Raw genomic sequence first — 17,307 nt, 5'->3', positions numbered from 1 at the left:
CTAACAAGTGTCTTGCAACGTTTATTCTTTGCAGGGCGTTCACTCGATTTTGGTTCAACATATGGACTTCTTTTTGCGGGCCTTTATCTTTGTTTTCTTTTCAAAGGAAATCTGAGTGGTGAAGTTTCAGAACTAGAGTTACCTTCTGCGGTACCAGATGTTGGGACTACTTGAGGGACTTCCTTCGGGGTTTCGGATGGGGCTATGTCATCCTGGTCTTCTATTGGGGTTTCAGAAGTCTTTGGGAGATTCAAATCAACATTCCCAGCCTCTAAACCCTCCTCACAAGTTTGAGGGAGATCCATATCAACATTCTCACCCTTAGAACCCTCGTTACAAGCTTGAGGGAGATCCACATCAGCATTCCCACCCTTAGAACCCTCGTCACAAGCTTGAGGGAGATCCACATCAGCATTGTCAGCCTTAGAATCCTGCTCAGAAGCTTGAGAGAGATCCACATTGTAATGACCCAAAATCCGGTATTTCGGATATCGTTGAATCGTCACTTGGGTTATAAAAATAAAATAGAAATTATTCTAAAATCAACCATCCAAATCAGGCTCTACAGCGGAAGTCTAAAACAATGAATTTCAATAACTTAAGTCTGATATATATATATATATATTTGCATCTGCATACACTCCTCACAATATGTGCATCCATAAATTATGTTGTTCATAACCTAGCCATCACATCTAACGTCTAGGATTAATTTTTTTTTAATCAAGAAGTTTATGGTTTATGCCAAGAGATTAAATTTGTGTGTTACTTATCTTTTAATTGATAATTAAATTTCAATAAAAAAAAATATAGTATAGTTCGAATCCCATAAAAATCATGAAAATTTGTGTAACACTTATTTTTTTTAATTGATAATTTGGGAAAAGTCACCATACTTTAAATGCATTTAGACATTAATCACAACATTCAAGTCACATGATAGTGGACCGGTTGATCCTCGTTACGGTATTCGTCAATGATTTTTATAGCCATCGCCATGATCATATTCTTTTGAAGTCCTTTTATATTTTCATAATTTGAGAAAAGTCACCGTACTTCTTAAAGTAGAGCTCACGCCCCTGATATTTAACACGTGTAAAGAAAAGATGGGAAACGGGTCGCGGATCCGGTTGTGGGGCTAAACCCGAAAAGCCCATAAAATGCCTAAAAATATCTAGGACGGGAGCCCAATCATGTAACCGTCTCCGCATTTTCGTCCTTTCGTGAAAAAATTCGAATCTCTCCGGGAGAGACCTGTCTCCGCCGGATCGGGACCACGCCGGATATCGGTCGGTCATGAAGGCGGAGAAGTGGTGGAAGGGGGCCAAAGGTCAAGCGGAGAACGATCGTCAGACCTGTGTTTAGGTGATTTTGCGTCATCGCATCTTTCGTTTCTCGCTCGTTTCTTTGATTTCTAGGGTTTGATCTGTTGAATTTCCTATTTCGTTTTCTTTTTCGACGTTTGGATCGTGTTGTAATTTGATTTGCTCCTCCGCTGGGATTTCGGCCTTCTTGTTGTTGCTGCCGATATGTTGGCGGAGAAGAAATATATCTTTAGTTTCGAGAATGCTCAAATGAGAGGATGTGTTCGGTTCGGAGAACGCATTGAGATCTCGCACACTTGGTTTTTATGTCCCGTAGTCTGACGGTTTTAATTTTCTGATAAATAGATTTAGATTTGCGGTTTCTAGGGTTTTAGATTCTCTTGATCTCATCTTTCCGTTGTCTTTTAATATACATAATTGCTCATAGAAGCGAAATCTGTGTTATAGAAATTGAATGATGGCATCGCAATATCAAACTGGAATTTTAGGAGCTTTTAGATGTTTGAATCAGATTAGTTTATGGTTTGCTAGCTTAGAGTGATCTGTTAATTGATTACGACACGAGGGTGAAACATGAAGGCCAATATAAGTACGTCTGGACTTCCATATTGTTCTGATTAATTTTGTATAAATCAAGTGCCGTGAAATGTTCATTGTCCTCTTTTTTTTTCTATCTCTAGGGGTGGCCATTTAAAAAATAACCGAACCGAACCAAAGTTTATATAAAAACCGAATGGTTATAGTTTTTCTATAACCGAAGCCCGAAATGGCTACCCCTCATCTCTGACCTGCTGCTGCCAATCTCATATCCATGTCATTTTCTCTTCTGCTTTGTATATACCAGATGAAGTCATGCATGAATCATCTTGCTCCCCTTCATTTTCTGTGTCTGTTTAATTCATATATTATCGTGTATATTGCATGTTGATCATCTTCGTTTTTTGACTGAAGTCCAGACTTCACAGGAAAATGCAATGATGCATGTCCACCCTGAGATGTCATAATTTCATCTGATACATTTCTTCTTACGTGCATGAGGATTGAGGACACACTCTCTCTCAGAACTTATGAGACACATGTAGAGGACCTATACTAAATCACGATGTTACCAATGTTGCGATTATGCAGCTGTCCTTAGGCAGGGTTGCGATGTAAAGTTCGAGGAAATTGTATCTTTTGCTTGCTCTGTTTGGCTTTTAGTTGGGGCATTATCAAAAATACCTTTAAAATGCTATTTCTACTTCAAGACCTACCCTGGTCACATGTGACCAATGTGACCGAAATATAGTATGGTCACATTTTGATTTTTATCGATTATAACGTTAAATTTATGGTGATCACACTAATTCATTATGTTTATACCTTGTATATCTTACTAATCATTTGATTAAAACATCATAAATTTAACGTTATGAACAATGAGATCAATATGTGACCACACTATATTTCGGTCACATTGGTCACATGGTCACAAGGGTAGGTGTTGAAGTAGAAGTAGCATTTTAAGGGTATTTTTGATATAATGCCCTTTTAGTTTGTTGGAAAATTTTTTAGCTGTCGGATATCCTGACAGATACTTTGGTATCCCAGGGGCAGATTATCTCGAAGGTATTGCTGCACATGCGATTATTTCGTTTTCTTACTTTATTTATTCTGTCCTGCCCTGCGTGATTGGATATGTTGTTTATTTCGGTTGCGCAATACAACATGACACCAACAATCTTAAGAATGCTAGATGCATACCCTTCCTTGTACTGAAATGCCTTCTCGATTTATTGCGCATTGTCAGGTTCTAGGTGTCCTGAGACTGGTTCGCGTGGTGCTTTTCTGATCAACAAGTAGTCAAGTATATGTTGTTACTTTGGAAATCTCACCTACATTTCCTCTTGATGAGTCACCAGGATTTCTTTCTACAGAGTTGCCCTGTGAGTTCTTGCCTACATTTTTTTTCTTATTCTTATCTATGCAAATATGGTACCTTCATTCATGTACATTCGAATTGCAAGAAGTGGGGGTGGTGGGGTTCTAAAAAATGGTTGTTAGATTGTTGTTTGGACAGTAAGGTTTCAATCAAAGATGAAATAAAAAGATTTGATAATATTGTACACAATCCACATGAAATTTTTTAATGAAAGTAGTGAAAGGGGAAATCATCTGTTCTATAGTGCTTTTAAACTTTATCGTTGGAGGATTCAGTGCTCAATGATAAATCTGGCGATGTGAATCAATAACAGTGTAGTGATTGCTTGTTTTTTAGATTTATTCCCTAAAAGCAGGTTGGGCACGGAAGAGTGCTATGTTACCCTTTACATAGATTAGGGTTAGCTTCCAGTACTGGCTATTGTGATGTCTGCGTCTTGTTGCGGTGGTAACGCAATCGCCCGCAATCGCACCGATTGAAACTTCTGGCGATTACGGGTGATTGAAAAAGTGATTGCTGGAATCGTAATCGTCCGCAATCGCAACAAAACATCAATATTCTAATCGCAGCTAAAAGATTGCATTACGATAGCGTTTTGCAGCATTTTGATTAAATGACCAAAATACTCCTAATATTAATTAGTATATATATACATACATATCATATTATATATATAAAAAACTTAGGTATGTGTATATATACATAAAATATATAAATATATATATAATACATATATATATATATACATACACACATACATACATACATACATATATATACACAAACAATCATATATACATACATATACATATACACATACATACACATACATACATATACATATATACATACATACATATATAAACATATACATACATACATATAAACACATATATATACACACATACATACATATATATACACACACATATACACACACATACATGCATACATATATACATACATACATATATACGCATACATATATATACACACAATCATATATACATACATACATCTATATACACATAATACATATATATATACACATGCATACATATATACACATATACATATATAAATATATACATATGTACATATACATATATATACACATACATATACATACATGCATATATATACACACACATACATATATATACATACACATATATATATATACATACATATATACACACATACATATATATACATATACATACATATATACACATATATAGACATATATATACATACATATATTTATATACTTAATACATATATACATACATAAATTAAAAAAATATATTAATAATTTTGTTTGGTATATATTATGTTTGATATTGTTTGGTTTTACCAATAAATATTTTTAATATTAAAATTATCTTTGAAAATAAATTAAATTGATAACAAAATAATATTTTCAATTTTATAATTAATTATTTATAAGTTTAATAATTATCTGATATTAAATAATAGTAAAAACACTAATTAAAAATATTTTAAAAATGGTTAGTATTGTATATAATGATGATTTTTTTGTAATTTAAATCAAATCGCAATCGCTATCAACCAATCGTTCTAAATCGCAATCACTCGCAATCGCTACCAACAATAGTTTTTTTACCAGTCAGTACCAATCGCCTAGAATCGCCAGCAAACGCATCGTAAACGTCCGCAATCATCGCGATTGCGATTGCGATTCCACCAGTCAACACCTTAGTAATGCATCTCTGCTTTTTCATTGCAATTTTTGTTTTGTCAGTCCTTGATTTGAGATTTGTTGCATAGTTTTATATATTTCTGAATTGTATATTTTGGAATAGCGGGAGGTTGTGCATTCTAAAGGGTGATATTTCCTGAGATCTAACAGTGAATATTTAGGGAAATCTCCACGCTTAATACCAAGGCAAAGCCAAAAGCTAAAAAAACTGAGGAGTTAGTAATAGTGGTAGGTAGAGACGACTTCTATATGCAACCGATATATATAAGCAAGGTTGGTTGATCTATGAATGGTTTTGGTGGTAGAGAATTCTACATGTACTTTTGCTTGAGCATATCTGACAATTTCTTGTTCATGTTGCTGAACTTTATACGTACCCATCTTTTCTGTGGAGTTTTCTTGAAACGCGGGAACAATGGCTCGGAGAGCAATGGAAACCAAATAGCTTCCTTACTGTTTACTGTCGCTCCTCCTCTATCTGAGAGAGGTGTTTCGCTGCATAGTCAGTTCCTTTATATTTCTGTCGCTCGTAGCTAAATGGGCCGAGTAACTCTGAAAAATGCATATCAACTGCACAAAAACACTAAACTAAATTCAACGACTGCAATATATATATATATATATATATATATATATATATGTTCCGACGAAAAATGATAAAAAAAAATTGTTTTTGAATAGTTGAATTATGTCGCTTAATCGAAAGGATAAGAGGAGAAAAAAATATTTATCATACATTTTACGTGGACGCGGAATAATCTTCACGGTTTGCTGAAAATAAAATGGGCCTTTCTCAAATTCATAGGCCCAAAGCATAACGGCTCATTAATTGCGATCCATAGGCCTCAATCCATCGAACATGCCCCAAATAAGTACGTAAACAATTCATACGCGCACATATAGCGCGTTTGCATAACGCGCTTGATTTCCCTAGGTTATAACCCAGGGAAAACAGCGGAATCTTGAATATTGAGCTAAGATGGCGCGTGGAGAAAAGAAAGGCCTCTGTGAACGCTTTTTTCGGCCAACATAAATTATTTTATTTTTTGTTTCCACATCTGTAGTATATTTTTTTTAACTAACTATTTTCTTAATTGCAGTAATATTTTATTTAGGATTAAGTTAGTTATTTCTGTTTGTAAATGAATTTACAATAAGGTGAAAGAATTAACAGACGACGACATAAATCCCGATTTTAATTTAGGAAAAGCTGAAAAGCCAATTTGCCCAGAAATGAATCAAGTCATAGTCCAGTCGGGCTCAAAACACGGCACATCTCTACCAAGGTTATGGCCCATTTATCGAATAAAAATATTTATGGCACAAAATAAGCCCAATGAGGCCCCACTAACATATACAGGCTGAGTTCAGCCCAAATTGCGTCTCATGGTGGCTTAAATGGACCCAATGCAGGCCCATTGTTTCGACTAAACTCTATTTCAGCCCATTTGCAGTAGTATTTTAAAACCAGTTGTGGGTCCTTTTATCGGCAACTTACGACGGTGGCCCAATTCATCATAGCATGGTTCGTTTTCGTTCGAATTGGGCCTCAAGCAAATTCAGTACGGCCGATTAAAATCCGTTGGCCGGGGAATAAAGTATATGGTGGCAGAGACTCGGATACCGATTACCCGATCCAAATATTTCGGATTATATATTGTATTACTTCTATCAAATCGAATATCCAAACTCACTCGGGGAGATAATATGCAAATAAACGAACCCAAATATTTTTAATTATTTTCAATCATTTTTAACGATATATATATATATATTCAAAATCATTTCAAACCAATTTAAAACATTTATATCCAAAATAAATTCAAATATCTTTAAAATACGTGATAAATCTATCCAATAATATCCAATCCCTACATGTAAACGTTGATTTCACATGTCACGACAATCACATGGAATTCACTTACTCAAAATAATCAACCTTTTCGACCTAGGGTTGTCAAACAAACCAACTCAAATCAACTCAGACCGGATCGAAATGAACTTGTTCATTTTGCACTCAACTCGTTAAATTCGATTTCACAAGAACAAAAAAAAAGCTCTGGTTCAACTCGACTCGTCTACTTTACGAACTAATTAAGTATTACATTTTTTTTATAAAATATATAAAAATTATAATTAAAAAAAAAAAAAACTCATAAGCTCGCATAGCACATAGCACATGACTCGTCGATCTGGCTAGCTAGAGCTCCCGACTCTGACGAGGTGGTTTGTTAGACTCGTTTACAAACAAGTTTTAAAAATACCGACTCAACGAAAAAACGAGTCGATAATGAATCAACTCGCGAGCTAAACTCATTTTGAAACTTTTAATCCGGTCCCCTTCCATTCTTCCTAACTAGTATTCTCTCTAACACCCAAAACTAAAACAAGTGCGTCAAAGAAAGTACAACCAGATTGTTACCTTCATTTAGCTTCCCGATAGCTGCACTCTATTTTTAGTTCCATTTTTCAGATCATTATAGTTTTCCGCATTCAGACTACTCTGAAAACTGACCCACGAAACGGAAAATAAGCCCGCAAAGCTTTTATCATTCTCTTAAATAAAACTCCTTACCATCCAAAAAACTGCACAACATACAAGACCCCTTCTTCAAGATCATCCTTAGCGGGGGACATTCCTCTGATTCATTGTCAACAAAAGGTGACAAAATGAGGATGAGTACGTATCAGAACAGGCAGTGCCAGCAGAGGAATATAATCTACTAATCTGAAACATGCTATATTACCTGTTTCTTATCATCACCCGATGAAGACATCGCTGGGAAAATGATTACTGCCAAAACACTTACCACACCCTAACATGTTCTCAGTTAGCAAGATTATCCGAGCATGCACGCTGATCTAGGGCCGGCTTAAGAACAACCTACAACAACACCACCACCTTAATCCCAAGTTTATTTGAGGTTGTCTACATGAATTCTTTTTCTCCATTCATTTCGAATTCGAAAAGAACAACCTACCAACCAAAATCCATTGTACAGACTCTTGAAGCAAAATCCATCTACCTTTCCCGCTTATATGAAATAGACAGGAAAACAGTTAAATAATACTACAGCCTACAGGGCTGACCTGAAGTGTAAAAGCTTCAACGTCTTCCCGGCACGCTCTTCTCCTTCCCAACACAGCACACTGCCGAAAAATGGCAATCGTCATTGTCACGATTGTTGATTAGCATATAAGAGAACTTTCATAAAATACTGAAATGAAATAAACTCATACGCCTACCACAAGTTATAAACAAGTCCTCTAAACGCTAATAATCCTAGGTTAGGTATTCCAATTTCCATCATGTTCTTATGATACAACTAATTGTGATCTCACAAAACATGAAATACATGTACCTTTCAGTTTTGTTTCACTCATTTTCAGGAAAACACTGACTACCTCCTCTTCTTTGCAGCACGGCGTAAAAATTCATTCTGACAAAAAGCTCTGATTATCTTCGAGATCTTCCTTCACAGCACCAGGCAAATGTATGAGATCAGCAGTAATGGAGGACATCACTCTGCTTCATCCTCAGAACCGAACACATCCTGGAATTTGAGCATTCGACATTCGTGAAAACATAGATATAGGATGGTTCTTCGCCAACACCGGCGACAACAACACCGAAACCCAAGCGTAGGAACAAATCAAGACTAGAACACGATCCAATTCCAGGAAAAAAAAACAGAATAAGAAATTCAACCGATCAAAACATAGAAACTAACGAAACACGAGAGAGAAACGAAAGATGCGGTAACGCAGAATCACCTGAATACGGGATTGACGATCGGTCTCGGCTTGATCTTCAGCCTCATTCCGCCGCTTATCCGCCGGCGTATCCGACCGATCTCTGGCGAACTCCCGATCCGGCGGAGAGAACTTTCTCCATGAGCGATTCGAATTTCTTGATGAACCGCCGAAACGGCAGAGGCGGTGATATGATTGGGCTTTTTATGGGCTTTTTCTGTTTAGCCTTACGACCGAGATGAACCGGATCCGATCTTTACACGTGTCGGCCTCAAACTATTATTAATTAAAGAAAAGCCGCGATATTTTCTAAATCTTGCATTCACCATCCCGACACTTCCTAGACGATAAATTTAGTCCCTGAATTCTATGGTACAAAGAGCTCAGAAAGCAATAGCAAGTAGGAAGTAACAAAGATTCAAATAACCAAGACATGAACTCACAGTGATCTTGAAACCATGTAAATATGAATACATCAACCAAAAAACACACACTAATAACTACATGTAATTTACGTGGAAAAGACACTACAACAAGGAATGACTGTTCTTTCCCAAAGAACCGGTAACTCTCTCAGTATCCGACATCCTTCCGATCTGTAAAACCGGCAGCTGAAATAGAACACTGCACTCATCATCGAATCGACAAGGACAACAAACGAATACATCACAACCAGAAGGGGCCCTTCCCATATCCTCGAAGACCCGTCTCCATAACTCAAGTTCTTCACTCTATGCTCGAACAATCCCTCCACAAATGCCAAACCTATTGTTGATCCGAGAAATATCAACAAACCCACCTGAGTCTGCCCCTTGATCAGATCGCTGGCGCGGACCAAAGCTCGATGCCCTGACAAATCTTCGAGTATGCATACCACAATTGCTGTGTTGCAGATTATAATGGCATTTGCAAAAACAACAGAAAACACCATTCCAACTACGATAGCTCCATAGGTATGGAGATCGGGAGAGAGTCCGAGAACAGAAAAGGAGCTACAGATTGCGATAAGAATGACGAAGAATGATGTGAGGCAACCGACAATAACCAAACATATCCACAAGTAGGTAACAACAAGCTGTTTCCAAAGCCTCTGGACTGTGACAATGAACTTGCTTACATCGGCATTTGTCCTGGAATAAGTGCAATCCACTGAGTAAACAATGGCTGCCCTTGACAGGAGAGACAATGTTACGGACAATGGAAAACACATTGCAGATGAAACAGCGGTTTCAGCGAATTTCCGGCACGAGTGTTTCACAAAGGGCTTAAGAGGAAGGCCACTGGACTCTGTAACTATGAGCAACCTGACCGTGAGTTTCTCAACTAATGATTCATCAACTAGCAGGTTTGGTAAGAGAACAGCAGAAACAGGACAGATCAGGACAGCAGCAGTCAACATGAAAGCGCCGAGATTGTACCGGAGAATCCGTACAGTTTCCCTCAGAATCTCGAGCGCATTCATTGGATGGAACTGCTGGTGGTTGGATGGTTCAATCTCGAATTCCTCCAAATGGGTCCCCACGGATCGCTGATTTTCGCCATGATTCGTCCCGGAAACTTCAATCTCCATTCCGACCGGAGTGGCTTCAGCTGAACCCAGGATTATGCGGCCATAAAACCCGGATTCCGCAAACAATGGGGATGATATTGACGCAAATCAAAGATCTTTTAGCTAACCCAGATTGGCGGATTACCTTCAGAACCCAGAAAACCGAATCTGGAACGACGGAATTGGATCTTCGCACTGTTCAAAGCAAGGAAAGCGTCCGAGAGCAAAAGAAACCAAATTCACGCAAGGGAGCTTGGAAAAGTGAAAGGGGCCGACTGGGAAAGCGAGAGAAATGAAAGGGTCTTGTCCGAAAGCGTTAAATTCGGATCCAACAAGGAGAATCTTGGATGGGATCTCGGAAATGATGTTCTCTCTTAACGCACGGTAAGTGAATATAAAAGATTTATAGCTTTGCTTAAATTGGATTTCACTAAATGAATACTTGATCCTTTTCCTTATGTCAAACTGCGGAATTCAATTGTCGGAATACAAGAAATAAAATGGACAGAAGAGCAAAGCACCATTTTCACGAGAAATGAAGCTTTTAGACAGACAGCTTTAGCAAAAGACAAAAAGCAAAGAAGGTAGTTTTGTTCTTGTTCAAATCCTATGTTCATCAAATCAAATCAAGCAACGCAATTTCCACAAACGCCTTCTTCCTTTCCCGGTGCTAATTGCCGTCCCATCTCTCCTGGTACTGTAAATCTTCAGAACACCCGAAGACGAATCCAATTCTGGTTTAGAAATGGCAAAGTGCTTCACTGTCTTGATCAATACGTCAGATTGCACTGGCAATGAACGAAATAATGCTCAAGGATTTTAAAATTTTCAGCCGTAAACTACGATCATATATCCTTCATCGTAATCTATGGATGCTTCTAGAAGGAACCTGATCACTGTCCTCCCCACCAGAAGCTTCATAGCCATCGCTTGTAGACCTTGACAATGGCATCATCGTCATCGTCATCTGTCCCATCTGTTGACCCATCAGAGCAAGAGTTGATGATAATCCAGTGAGATGGGTTGAATCTTCGACTGAAGAGGAAACCCTAAATGGGTGAATGTCAGGTGAGTCTAAGCTGCTCTCAGGCGAAGAAGCGACAATAACACCAGAGCTCGACATTGCCCGGCTTGTCTGAAAGGCACTTCTTGCTTCAAGCTGAAGTGGTGCCAAGGCTGAACTAGTTGATGTCTCCATAGCTTTTGCTTGGATATTACTCATCATCGGCTCAATGGGCAATTCAGCTGGTAAGCGTACACGTTTAGATGCTCTTCTCTTACCGTTGTTACCATCAAATTTCGGGAATATCCTCCGACCACTGCTGCCAAAACTGCTGCTTGCTTCCAAGCCAAATGGGTTTTCCCGTCTCATCATGGGCTGAAGTATTTTGGATTTCTTTCGTGCCTCTGCTGCTGCTTTCGAAACCTCTTCTGCATTGAGCCGAGCCAGAGTCCATGGACTGATCTTCACTGTCATATCCTTCTTCTTCACAGGTTCTTTCCTCGCCATTTTCTTCCCGTATGAACTTACAGACGCGTTTTCAGGAGGAACTACATCAAACTGAAAAAAAAAATCGAAAAAATGTCAACCGATCAAATGGTTCGGCCTTTTTCTGGTTTCTTTCGAGATGGAAGAAATGAATTCCTTAAAAATTCGAGGAATGAAGCAAAAGGGTCAACATTAGTAACCTGATCTTCGAGAAATAACCGAGGAGGAGTGCACCAGGCAGCTCGGTGGAAGGTATTAAAGGAGCTTGCACTGCTTAGACCAGTGAGCGAGCTGACCATCGACATTTGAGGACTCTGTTGTCCTCCACCACCTTCCTGCTCTTGCTCTTGCTCCCTTAGTGCAACTATGTAATCATATGTACTAATTCCCTGTCAACAAAAAAAAACGCCCACCCGTAAAAAACATATACATCATCGTCACACAATTGAGAATACAGCTTGCAGGTTCTTCGAGCATTGCAGAAACAAAAACAAAAAACCTTCTTTATGAGGAGAATGTGAAAGAAGAAAAGCTGGGCAAGTGGTAATGTAGCCAGCATAGCTAGTATACTACAAACTGCCTGCAAGAGAAACAAGATATCTGAGTTTGTTATTCATATTCACATGCTGAGGAGTGAGGAGACAAAAGCTGAGTTCTTTTCTTTTCTTTTTTTGTCTTAGAAAACATACGACGACGATAACAAACGGGGCGAGGGAGAAGCTGCTGCCCAACTTCAAGGAAATATCTGCAGAGTATTGCTTCCTTTGGAGAAAACATAAGACGAGCACGAGAATCCCCGTTGACCATTGCATAATAAGCTGCAATCTCAAATGCCAAGGAGGACAAAACAATGTATCTACCCGTCAGTGGTATGCCTAAACTGAAAAATTTACTAATCTAATGCTTCCTATATTATGTTTACACTGCATATGCAGTGTTGTATCATGCAATGGAAAATTGTTCATGAAGCTCTGAATGCTTACCAAGAGGATAGCGGAAACCAAAAGAGTGAAGAATTGTCGATAATTCCTCTTCCCGATACAATTGTTTAGCCACTGAAACAAGTTCAGGGAGAAACAAAAAAGCATATGAGAGGGGCTTTCAAGCAGAGACAACAGGTCTTAGTGAATCAGAAATCTGCAGGCAGATCCTGTTTTACCCGGCAGTGATGATCGAAACGGTCCACGCACTTGTCACAAACTCTGCAATGCTTGCTATATTTGAAGACCTACAAGAACAGTATACAGACCATATATTTATTCAGACGAGTATTAGTGCCATGAAGAATCCAATAATAGATCAATATATAGCCAGAGAATTTGGTCAGAACTTTTGAGCTTTCGTGAGATTGAACTGTGAATTCAAATGCTTCCACTCACCTCAACCTCGCACAAACTGCAATAAAACATTCCATCCTCACTCGTCTGCTGCTCGGAAGATTCATCCTTTCTACTGCAGCAATGGCAGAGAATTGCACAAGGAGAGCAAAGCAGGGACAGGGGAGACAAATTCTCTGAGGATTTCAACTTCTTTCCGGGTTCATGTTCCATGTCCTGAACAGACGTATCTGGAAGGGACATTGTGTTTTCGAGAGATTTCCCGCCACCTATAGCTGTACCTCCGTTGTGCATTCGGGATGAAGTTGATCCATAGCCATTTTTCATCTCCTTTGCCCGAGGAAACTTCCCGTTTTCGAGAACTTTTAGGTACTTCTTTGACAGGAAAACTCCCGGGTCAGCGGGATCCGCAGCCGCACACCATATATATAGGCTAAAGACACATGCGATCTAGAACAAAAGAGGATGGTCCAATAAGAGATATCAATCAAAACAATAAGCATTTGATCATATTATACAAAATGTACGGTGTAGATCATCAGATTTTTCAAAACATTACCCCCATAGAGTCCACATCATTCTATAATTCGAGAAATAATCCGAAACAACTGATCAATTCATGAAAAGAAAGCACATTCCTTTATGTGAACAATGCTCAAATTATTTGCAACAAATGGCTTGGAATCCATAAAGTTCTAGAGACAAAGCTAACTTCACCACTTATTTGATTAACATGTTTTTTTATTCCAACAAATCAGATCATAGAACTAAGGAAAATGTATTGCAGTGACCCAAAAAGAGAAAGGCCATAAAGCTAGGAAAGAAAAACATGAAGAGGCCAAGCTTCAAAAGGTTTCTGGGATAGAAATCCACAGGCAAAGAAGAAGGCAGATCTTAGGCATAAAACTCATAAAGCTATATATATATAAGAAACAGTGTACCAGAGGAGTGTAAATGCCCATAGCGATGTACTGATACATCTTCTTCCCAACAAAGGGTGCAAAGAACACATAGAAGGCAAACCCTAGAGCCAAGAACACAGCAGCAGCCACCACCTTTGCCATGGAAACAAAAAAGAAAGATCGGAAATTTTACAATTACTTCACAATGAAGATCACTTCGGAAGGAATCTAAAAGAGATGGGTGAGAGGTGATGAGAATTTTCCGGGAAAAGGGTGTACCTGAAGCGGGTGATAAGGAAGCTGGCATCCATGTTTCCTCATTTTCTGGTAAAAATCCTCAAACCCAGAAGAAGAATGGAAGAAACCCAAGTCAAGAAATGAAGAAAGGTTCCGCCTTTTCCCTCATATTCCCCAGAAATCCAACATTTACTCTCACGGACTCAGCAGCAGAAGAGTGAAGAGGAAGACATTTGACCACTCGGGAAAGAGATTAATAACACCAAAGATGAAAACTGAGAAAAACAAAAGGAAAAACCAATTCTGGGTTTTGGGGTTTCTCTTTGTTTCTTCTGGGCAAAGCTTTTTTTGCATTGGTGAACAGATCTAAGAATCCACCATGGATGAGAGAGCGAGAGGTTATAATTAGCAAAGGCAAAGCAGTGAACTTTTTTTTTTTACTCAGGCCAGATCATGCGTCACAGACTAAGACTAAGGGGTGTCAAAAGAGACAGGCTTGCGAGTTGGCTCGTGGTTCGCCAAAACAAGCGATTTGAGCTCTAATAATTTTTTCAGCTCGTTAAAAAACGACGAGCTTGGCGAACCGCTCAACGAGTTGGTATTTTTTTTTAAAATAAATTAGATTTATATAAAAAAACTCTAATGTAATTTTATATTAATTTTTTTTATATCATTTATATGATATTATAAATATACTAATTATTATAATGATGATAATTGAAAATTTTAAATGATATTGGTGTTTTATTAAATTTTTATATATTTATTTAAATTTATAATTATATTTAAAATAAATATAAATAAAAAATATTATATATCCCTCGTTAGGCTCGTTCAGATCGGAAAACTGGCGAACGATCTGAGCCGAGGTTTTTCTGTCTCGTTAGAAAACGAGTCTAACGAACTGAACCCAAAACGATTCGAGCTGGCTCGTTTGACACCCCTAGTCACACTTTGTTTGCTTCCTCCTTTGTTAAATTGTCATCACCAACTCTCTCTTTCTTTCTTTCTCTCTTTCTTTATCTCTTACCTTTTTTTAATACCATTACTCTTAGGTGTCAATGGGGTCGGACCGCTCCGATCTGATACGAACTCGTATTCAATCTGAAAATTTCGATTCAGTCTCGGATTGACCCGATTTTTTTCGGACCTATATAATTAAATCCGAAGTTCTATCCTATGTATTCCGGATTCGAGTCGGATCGAGTTGGGCTAGACCGACCTATAGACCTTCCTTTATAAATATTTTTTTCCTTTTTTTATTTTCTGGCTTTTGAATCGGTCCGACTGGAATCCGAAACTCGATTTGAGTCCGGTCCAAAAATCCGATTTTTTTCGAGCAATAAAACTTCGATCCGAAACCTACTATTTTTTCAAGCTGGGCCTGACCGGACTTCGTACCATTGCCCATCATTTCTTAGCTTAAAACCTTTTTTGTTATACGATGACGGGTTTGAAACGCCGTTTAACTTTAAAAACGGTATTTTTAAATCTTGTATATTCGTACTAATTTTCGTTTGTCTCTAAATTAGCATACCAAATAATAAAAGATTGGTGTGGAGGATAATTTCATTTTGAGGATAGGATTCAAATCGAGATTCAAAGATCTTGAAACATGTATACCAACAATTCAGGATTAGTTTAAAAATTTAATTGTCATTTCTTTTTCTTTCTTTTTTAATAAACTCTATAAATCTTTTTATATTTATAAAAAGATTTATAGAGTTTATGATTTTATATAAAAATTACAAAATATATAAAGTTAATAAAAACGTAAGAGTATAATAAAATTAAAAAACCATGATTTTATATAAAAAAAATTATAAAATTGATGATTTTATATAAAACTTTTTTTGAAAATTCATTATTTTTTTTGGCGATTGTCGTTTTAAATCATTAACCTCGTATCCGTGCTAAAATTAATTCATTATTTCTTTATCTGCAAAGTCTTTTGGAAAGATCTTAAATATAAGTTGATGAATAGAGGTTTTAGGTAATAACGTAGAAATGATATATCACATAGTTTAGATTTATATATAAATATCATATAAAGACGATTTCTGGTTAGTTACGCTAACCAATGAACGAATGCTCAATATATATATATATATATAAAAGATGCATGGCATTAATTAGGTGACTTTGATTTGACTTAATTGCTAATTTAAATTTAAATAACACTAACAATTAAGCTATTTTGGTTTTTTCGTAGCATGGTTCACGTGGTGGACATTCATAATAGCTCATGACATTTTAAAAACCTTTATATTTATAACATTAAGTACAAAAAAAGAAAAAGAAACAATATCAACGCATTTCACGGTAGTGTGTAAATTAGAAAAAAAAAACTTGGTTGAAAATTTCATGGGAAAAAAAAAAGAGAGAGAAAATTATAAGCTGCACCTAGAAAATTAGAAATGGAGAATATTATTTAAATGATTTATTTTATAATATTCGAAATGGAGAGTGACGTAACATGGAAGCGATAAAGGGACCATCGGGGAACCATTTATTTATTTTTGTAAATTAGGGTTTAAAAAATAAAATTAATGTTGGAATTTGGTTCGTAGTTCAAAGTTTCGGAAGCTGGAATGTTTTTGGCATTTTCTTGTCAGAAGTTGGACTTTTTTTTATATGGTAAAACGCCATTATCATTGGTAGGGTTTATTTTCAACATATTATTATGTCTCCCTCTTCGAAAAAAAAAGGCCAATTGAATCAAAAGCCAATTTTTGCATGTCCAAATCTTTATATATATATGTGTGTATATACGTGTACATGTGCTTACATTCCACATGCAGATCCAAATTTGTTCTAACACATTTTTTTAATATAATTCAACAATGAAATGATAGTTACATGCATATCCAAATTTGTTCTAACACATTTACGTAAGATGGTTGGTGAAATTTATAGAGTTTTTGATAGTTACGTTTATAATGATAATTATTTGGATATTCGAATATAAAGAGTTTCATTCGTTAAGTTAATAAATGTTAAAAATTTGAGTATACTAATATTTTTTTTTTAAAGTTTTCAAGTTAGCAACAATATTTTAAATAACCATCTAA

The 17,307-nt window shown here is 36.9% G+C and overlaps 2 protein-coding genes and 2 long non-coding RNA genes across 5 annotated transcripts; 1 reads left to right on the top strand and 3 right to left on the bottom strand.

Moving 5' to 3' along the window:
• Window positions 1–1,196: 1,196 nt before the first annotated feature.
• Window positions 1,197–3,478, top strand: LOC104822034. The gene is made up of 2 exons (XR_773131.1): window positions 1,197–1,365; window positions 3,115–3,478. It is a non-coding gene; the product is annotated as an uncharacterized LOC104822034 (long non-coding RNA).
• Window positions 3,479–7,237: 3,759 nt separating this feature from the next.
• LOC104822033 lies at window positions 7,238–8,905 on the bottom strand. The gene is made up of 5 exons (XR_773130.1): window positions 8,744–8,905; window positions 8,332–8,523; window positions 8,060–8,119; window positions 7,717–7,853; window positions 7,238–7,610 (listed from the first exon to the last, which is right to left on the bottom strand). It is a non-coding gene; the product is annotated as an uncharacterized LOC104822033 (long non-coding RNA).
• A 328-nt stretch (window positions 8,906–9,233) lies between these two features.
• Window positions 9,234–10,618, bottom strand: LOC104822182. The gene is made up of 2 exons (XM_010553330.1): window positions 10,417–10,618; window positions 9,234–10,312 (listed from the first exon to the last, which is right to left on the bottom strand). Exon 2 carries the CDS (start codon window positions 10,290–10,292, stop codon window positions 9,234–9,236), a length of 1,059 nt encoding a protein of 352 aa, XP_010551632.1. The 5' UTR covers window positions 10,293–10,312; window positions 10,417–10,618.
• A 149-nt stretch (window positions 10,619–10,767) lies between these two features.
• On the bottom strand, window positions 10,768–14,725 carry LOC104822031 (probable protein S-acyltransferase 22). Of its 2 annotated transcripts, XM_010553107.2 has the most exons (10): window positions 14,279–14,725; window positions 14,039–14,152; window positions 13,140–13,547; window positions 12,920–12,988; window positions 12,744–12,815; window positions 12,450–12,578; window positions 12,260–12,340; window positions 11,961–12,149; window positions 11,161–11,832; window positions 10,768–11,059 (listed from the first exon to the last, which is right to left on the bottom strand). In XM_010553107.2, exons 1-10 carry the CDS (start codon window positions 14,318–14,320, stop codon window positions 11,042–11,044), a joined length of 1,794 nt encoding a protein of 597 aa, XP_010551409.1. In that variant the 5' UTR covers window positions 14,321–14,725; the 3' UTR covers window positions 10,768–11,041. The 2 variants fall into 2 exon arrangements, with proteins under 2 accessions (XP_010551409.1, XP_010551408.1); XM_010553106.2 differs by having other exon boundaries at window positions 10,768–11,832; window positions 14,279–14,724.
• Between the last annotated feature and the right edge of the window lie 2,582 nt (window positions 14,726–17,307).

Source organism: Tarenaya hassleriana, unplaced genomic scaffold (assembly GCF_000463585.1).
Source record: "Tarenaya hassleriana unplaced genomic scaffold, ASM46358v1 Cleome35, whole genome shotgun sequence".
Lineage (NCBI taxonomy): Eukaryota > Viridiplantae > Streptophyta > Magnoliopsida > Brassicales > Cleomaceae > Tarenaya > Tarenaya hassleriana.
This window is presented reverse-complemented; position numbering and strand designations above follow the sequence as displayed.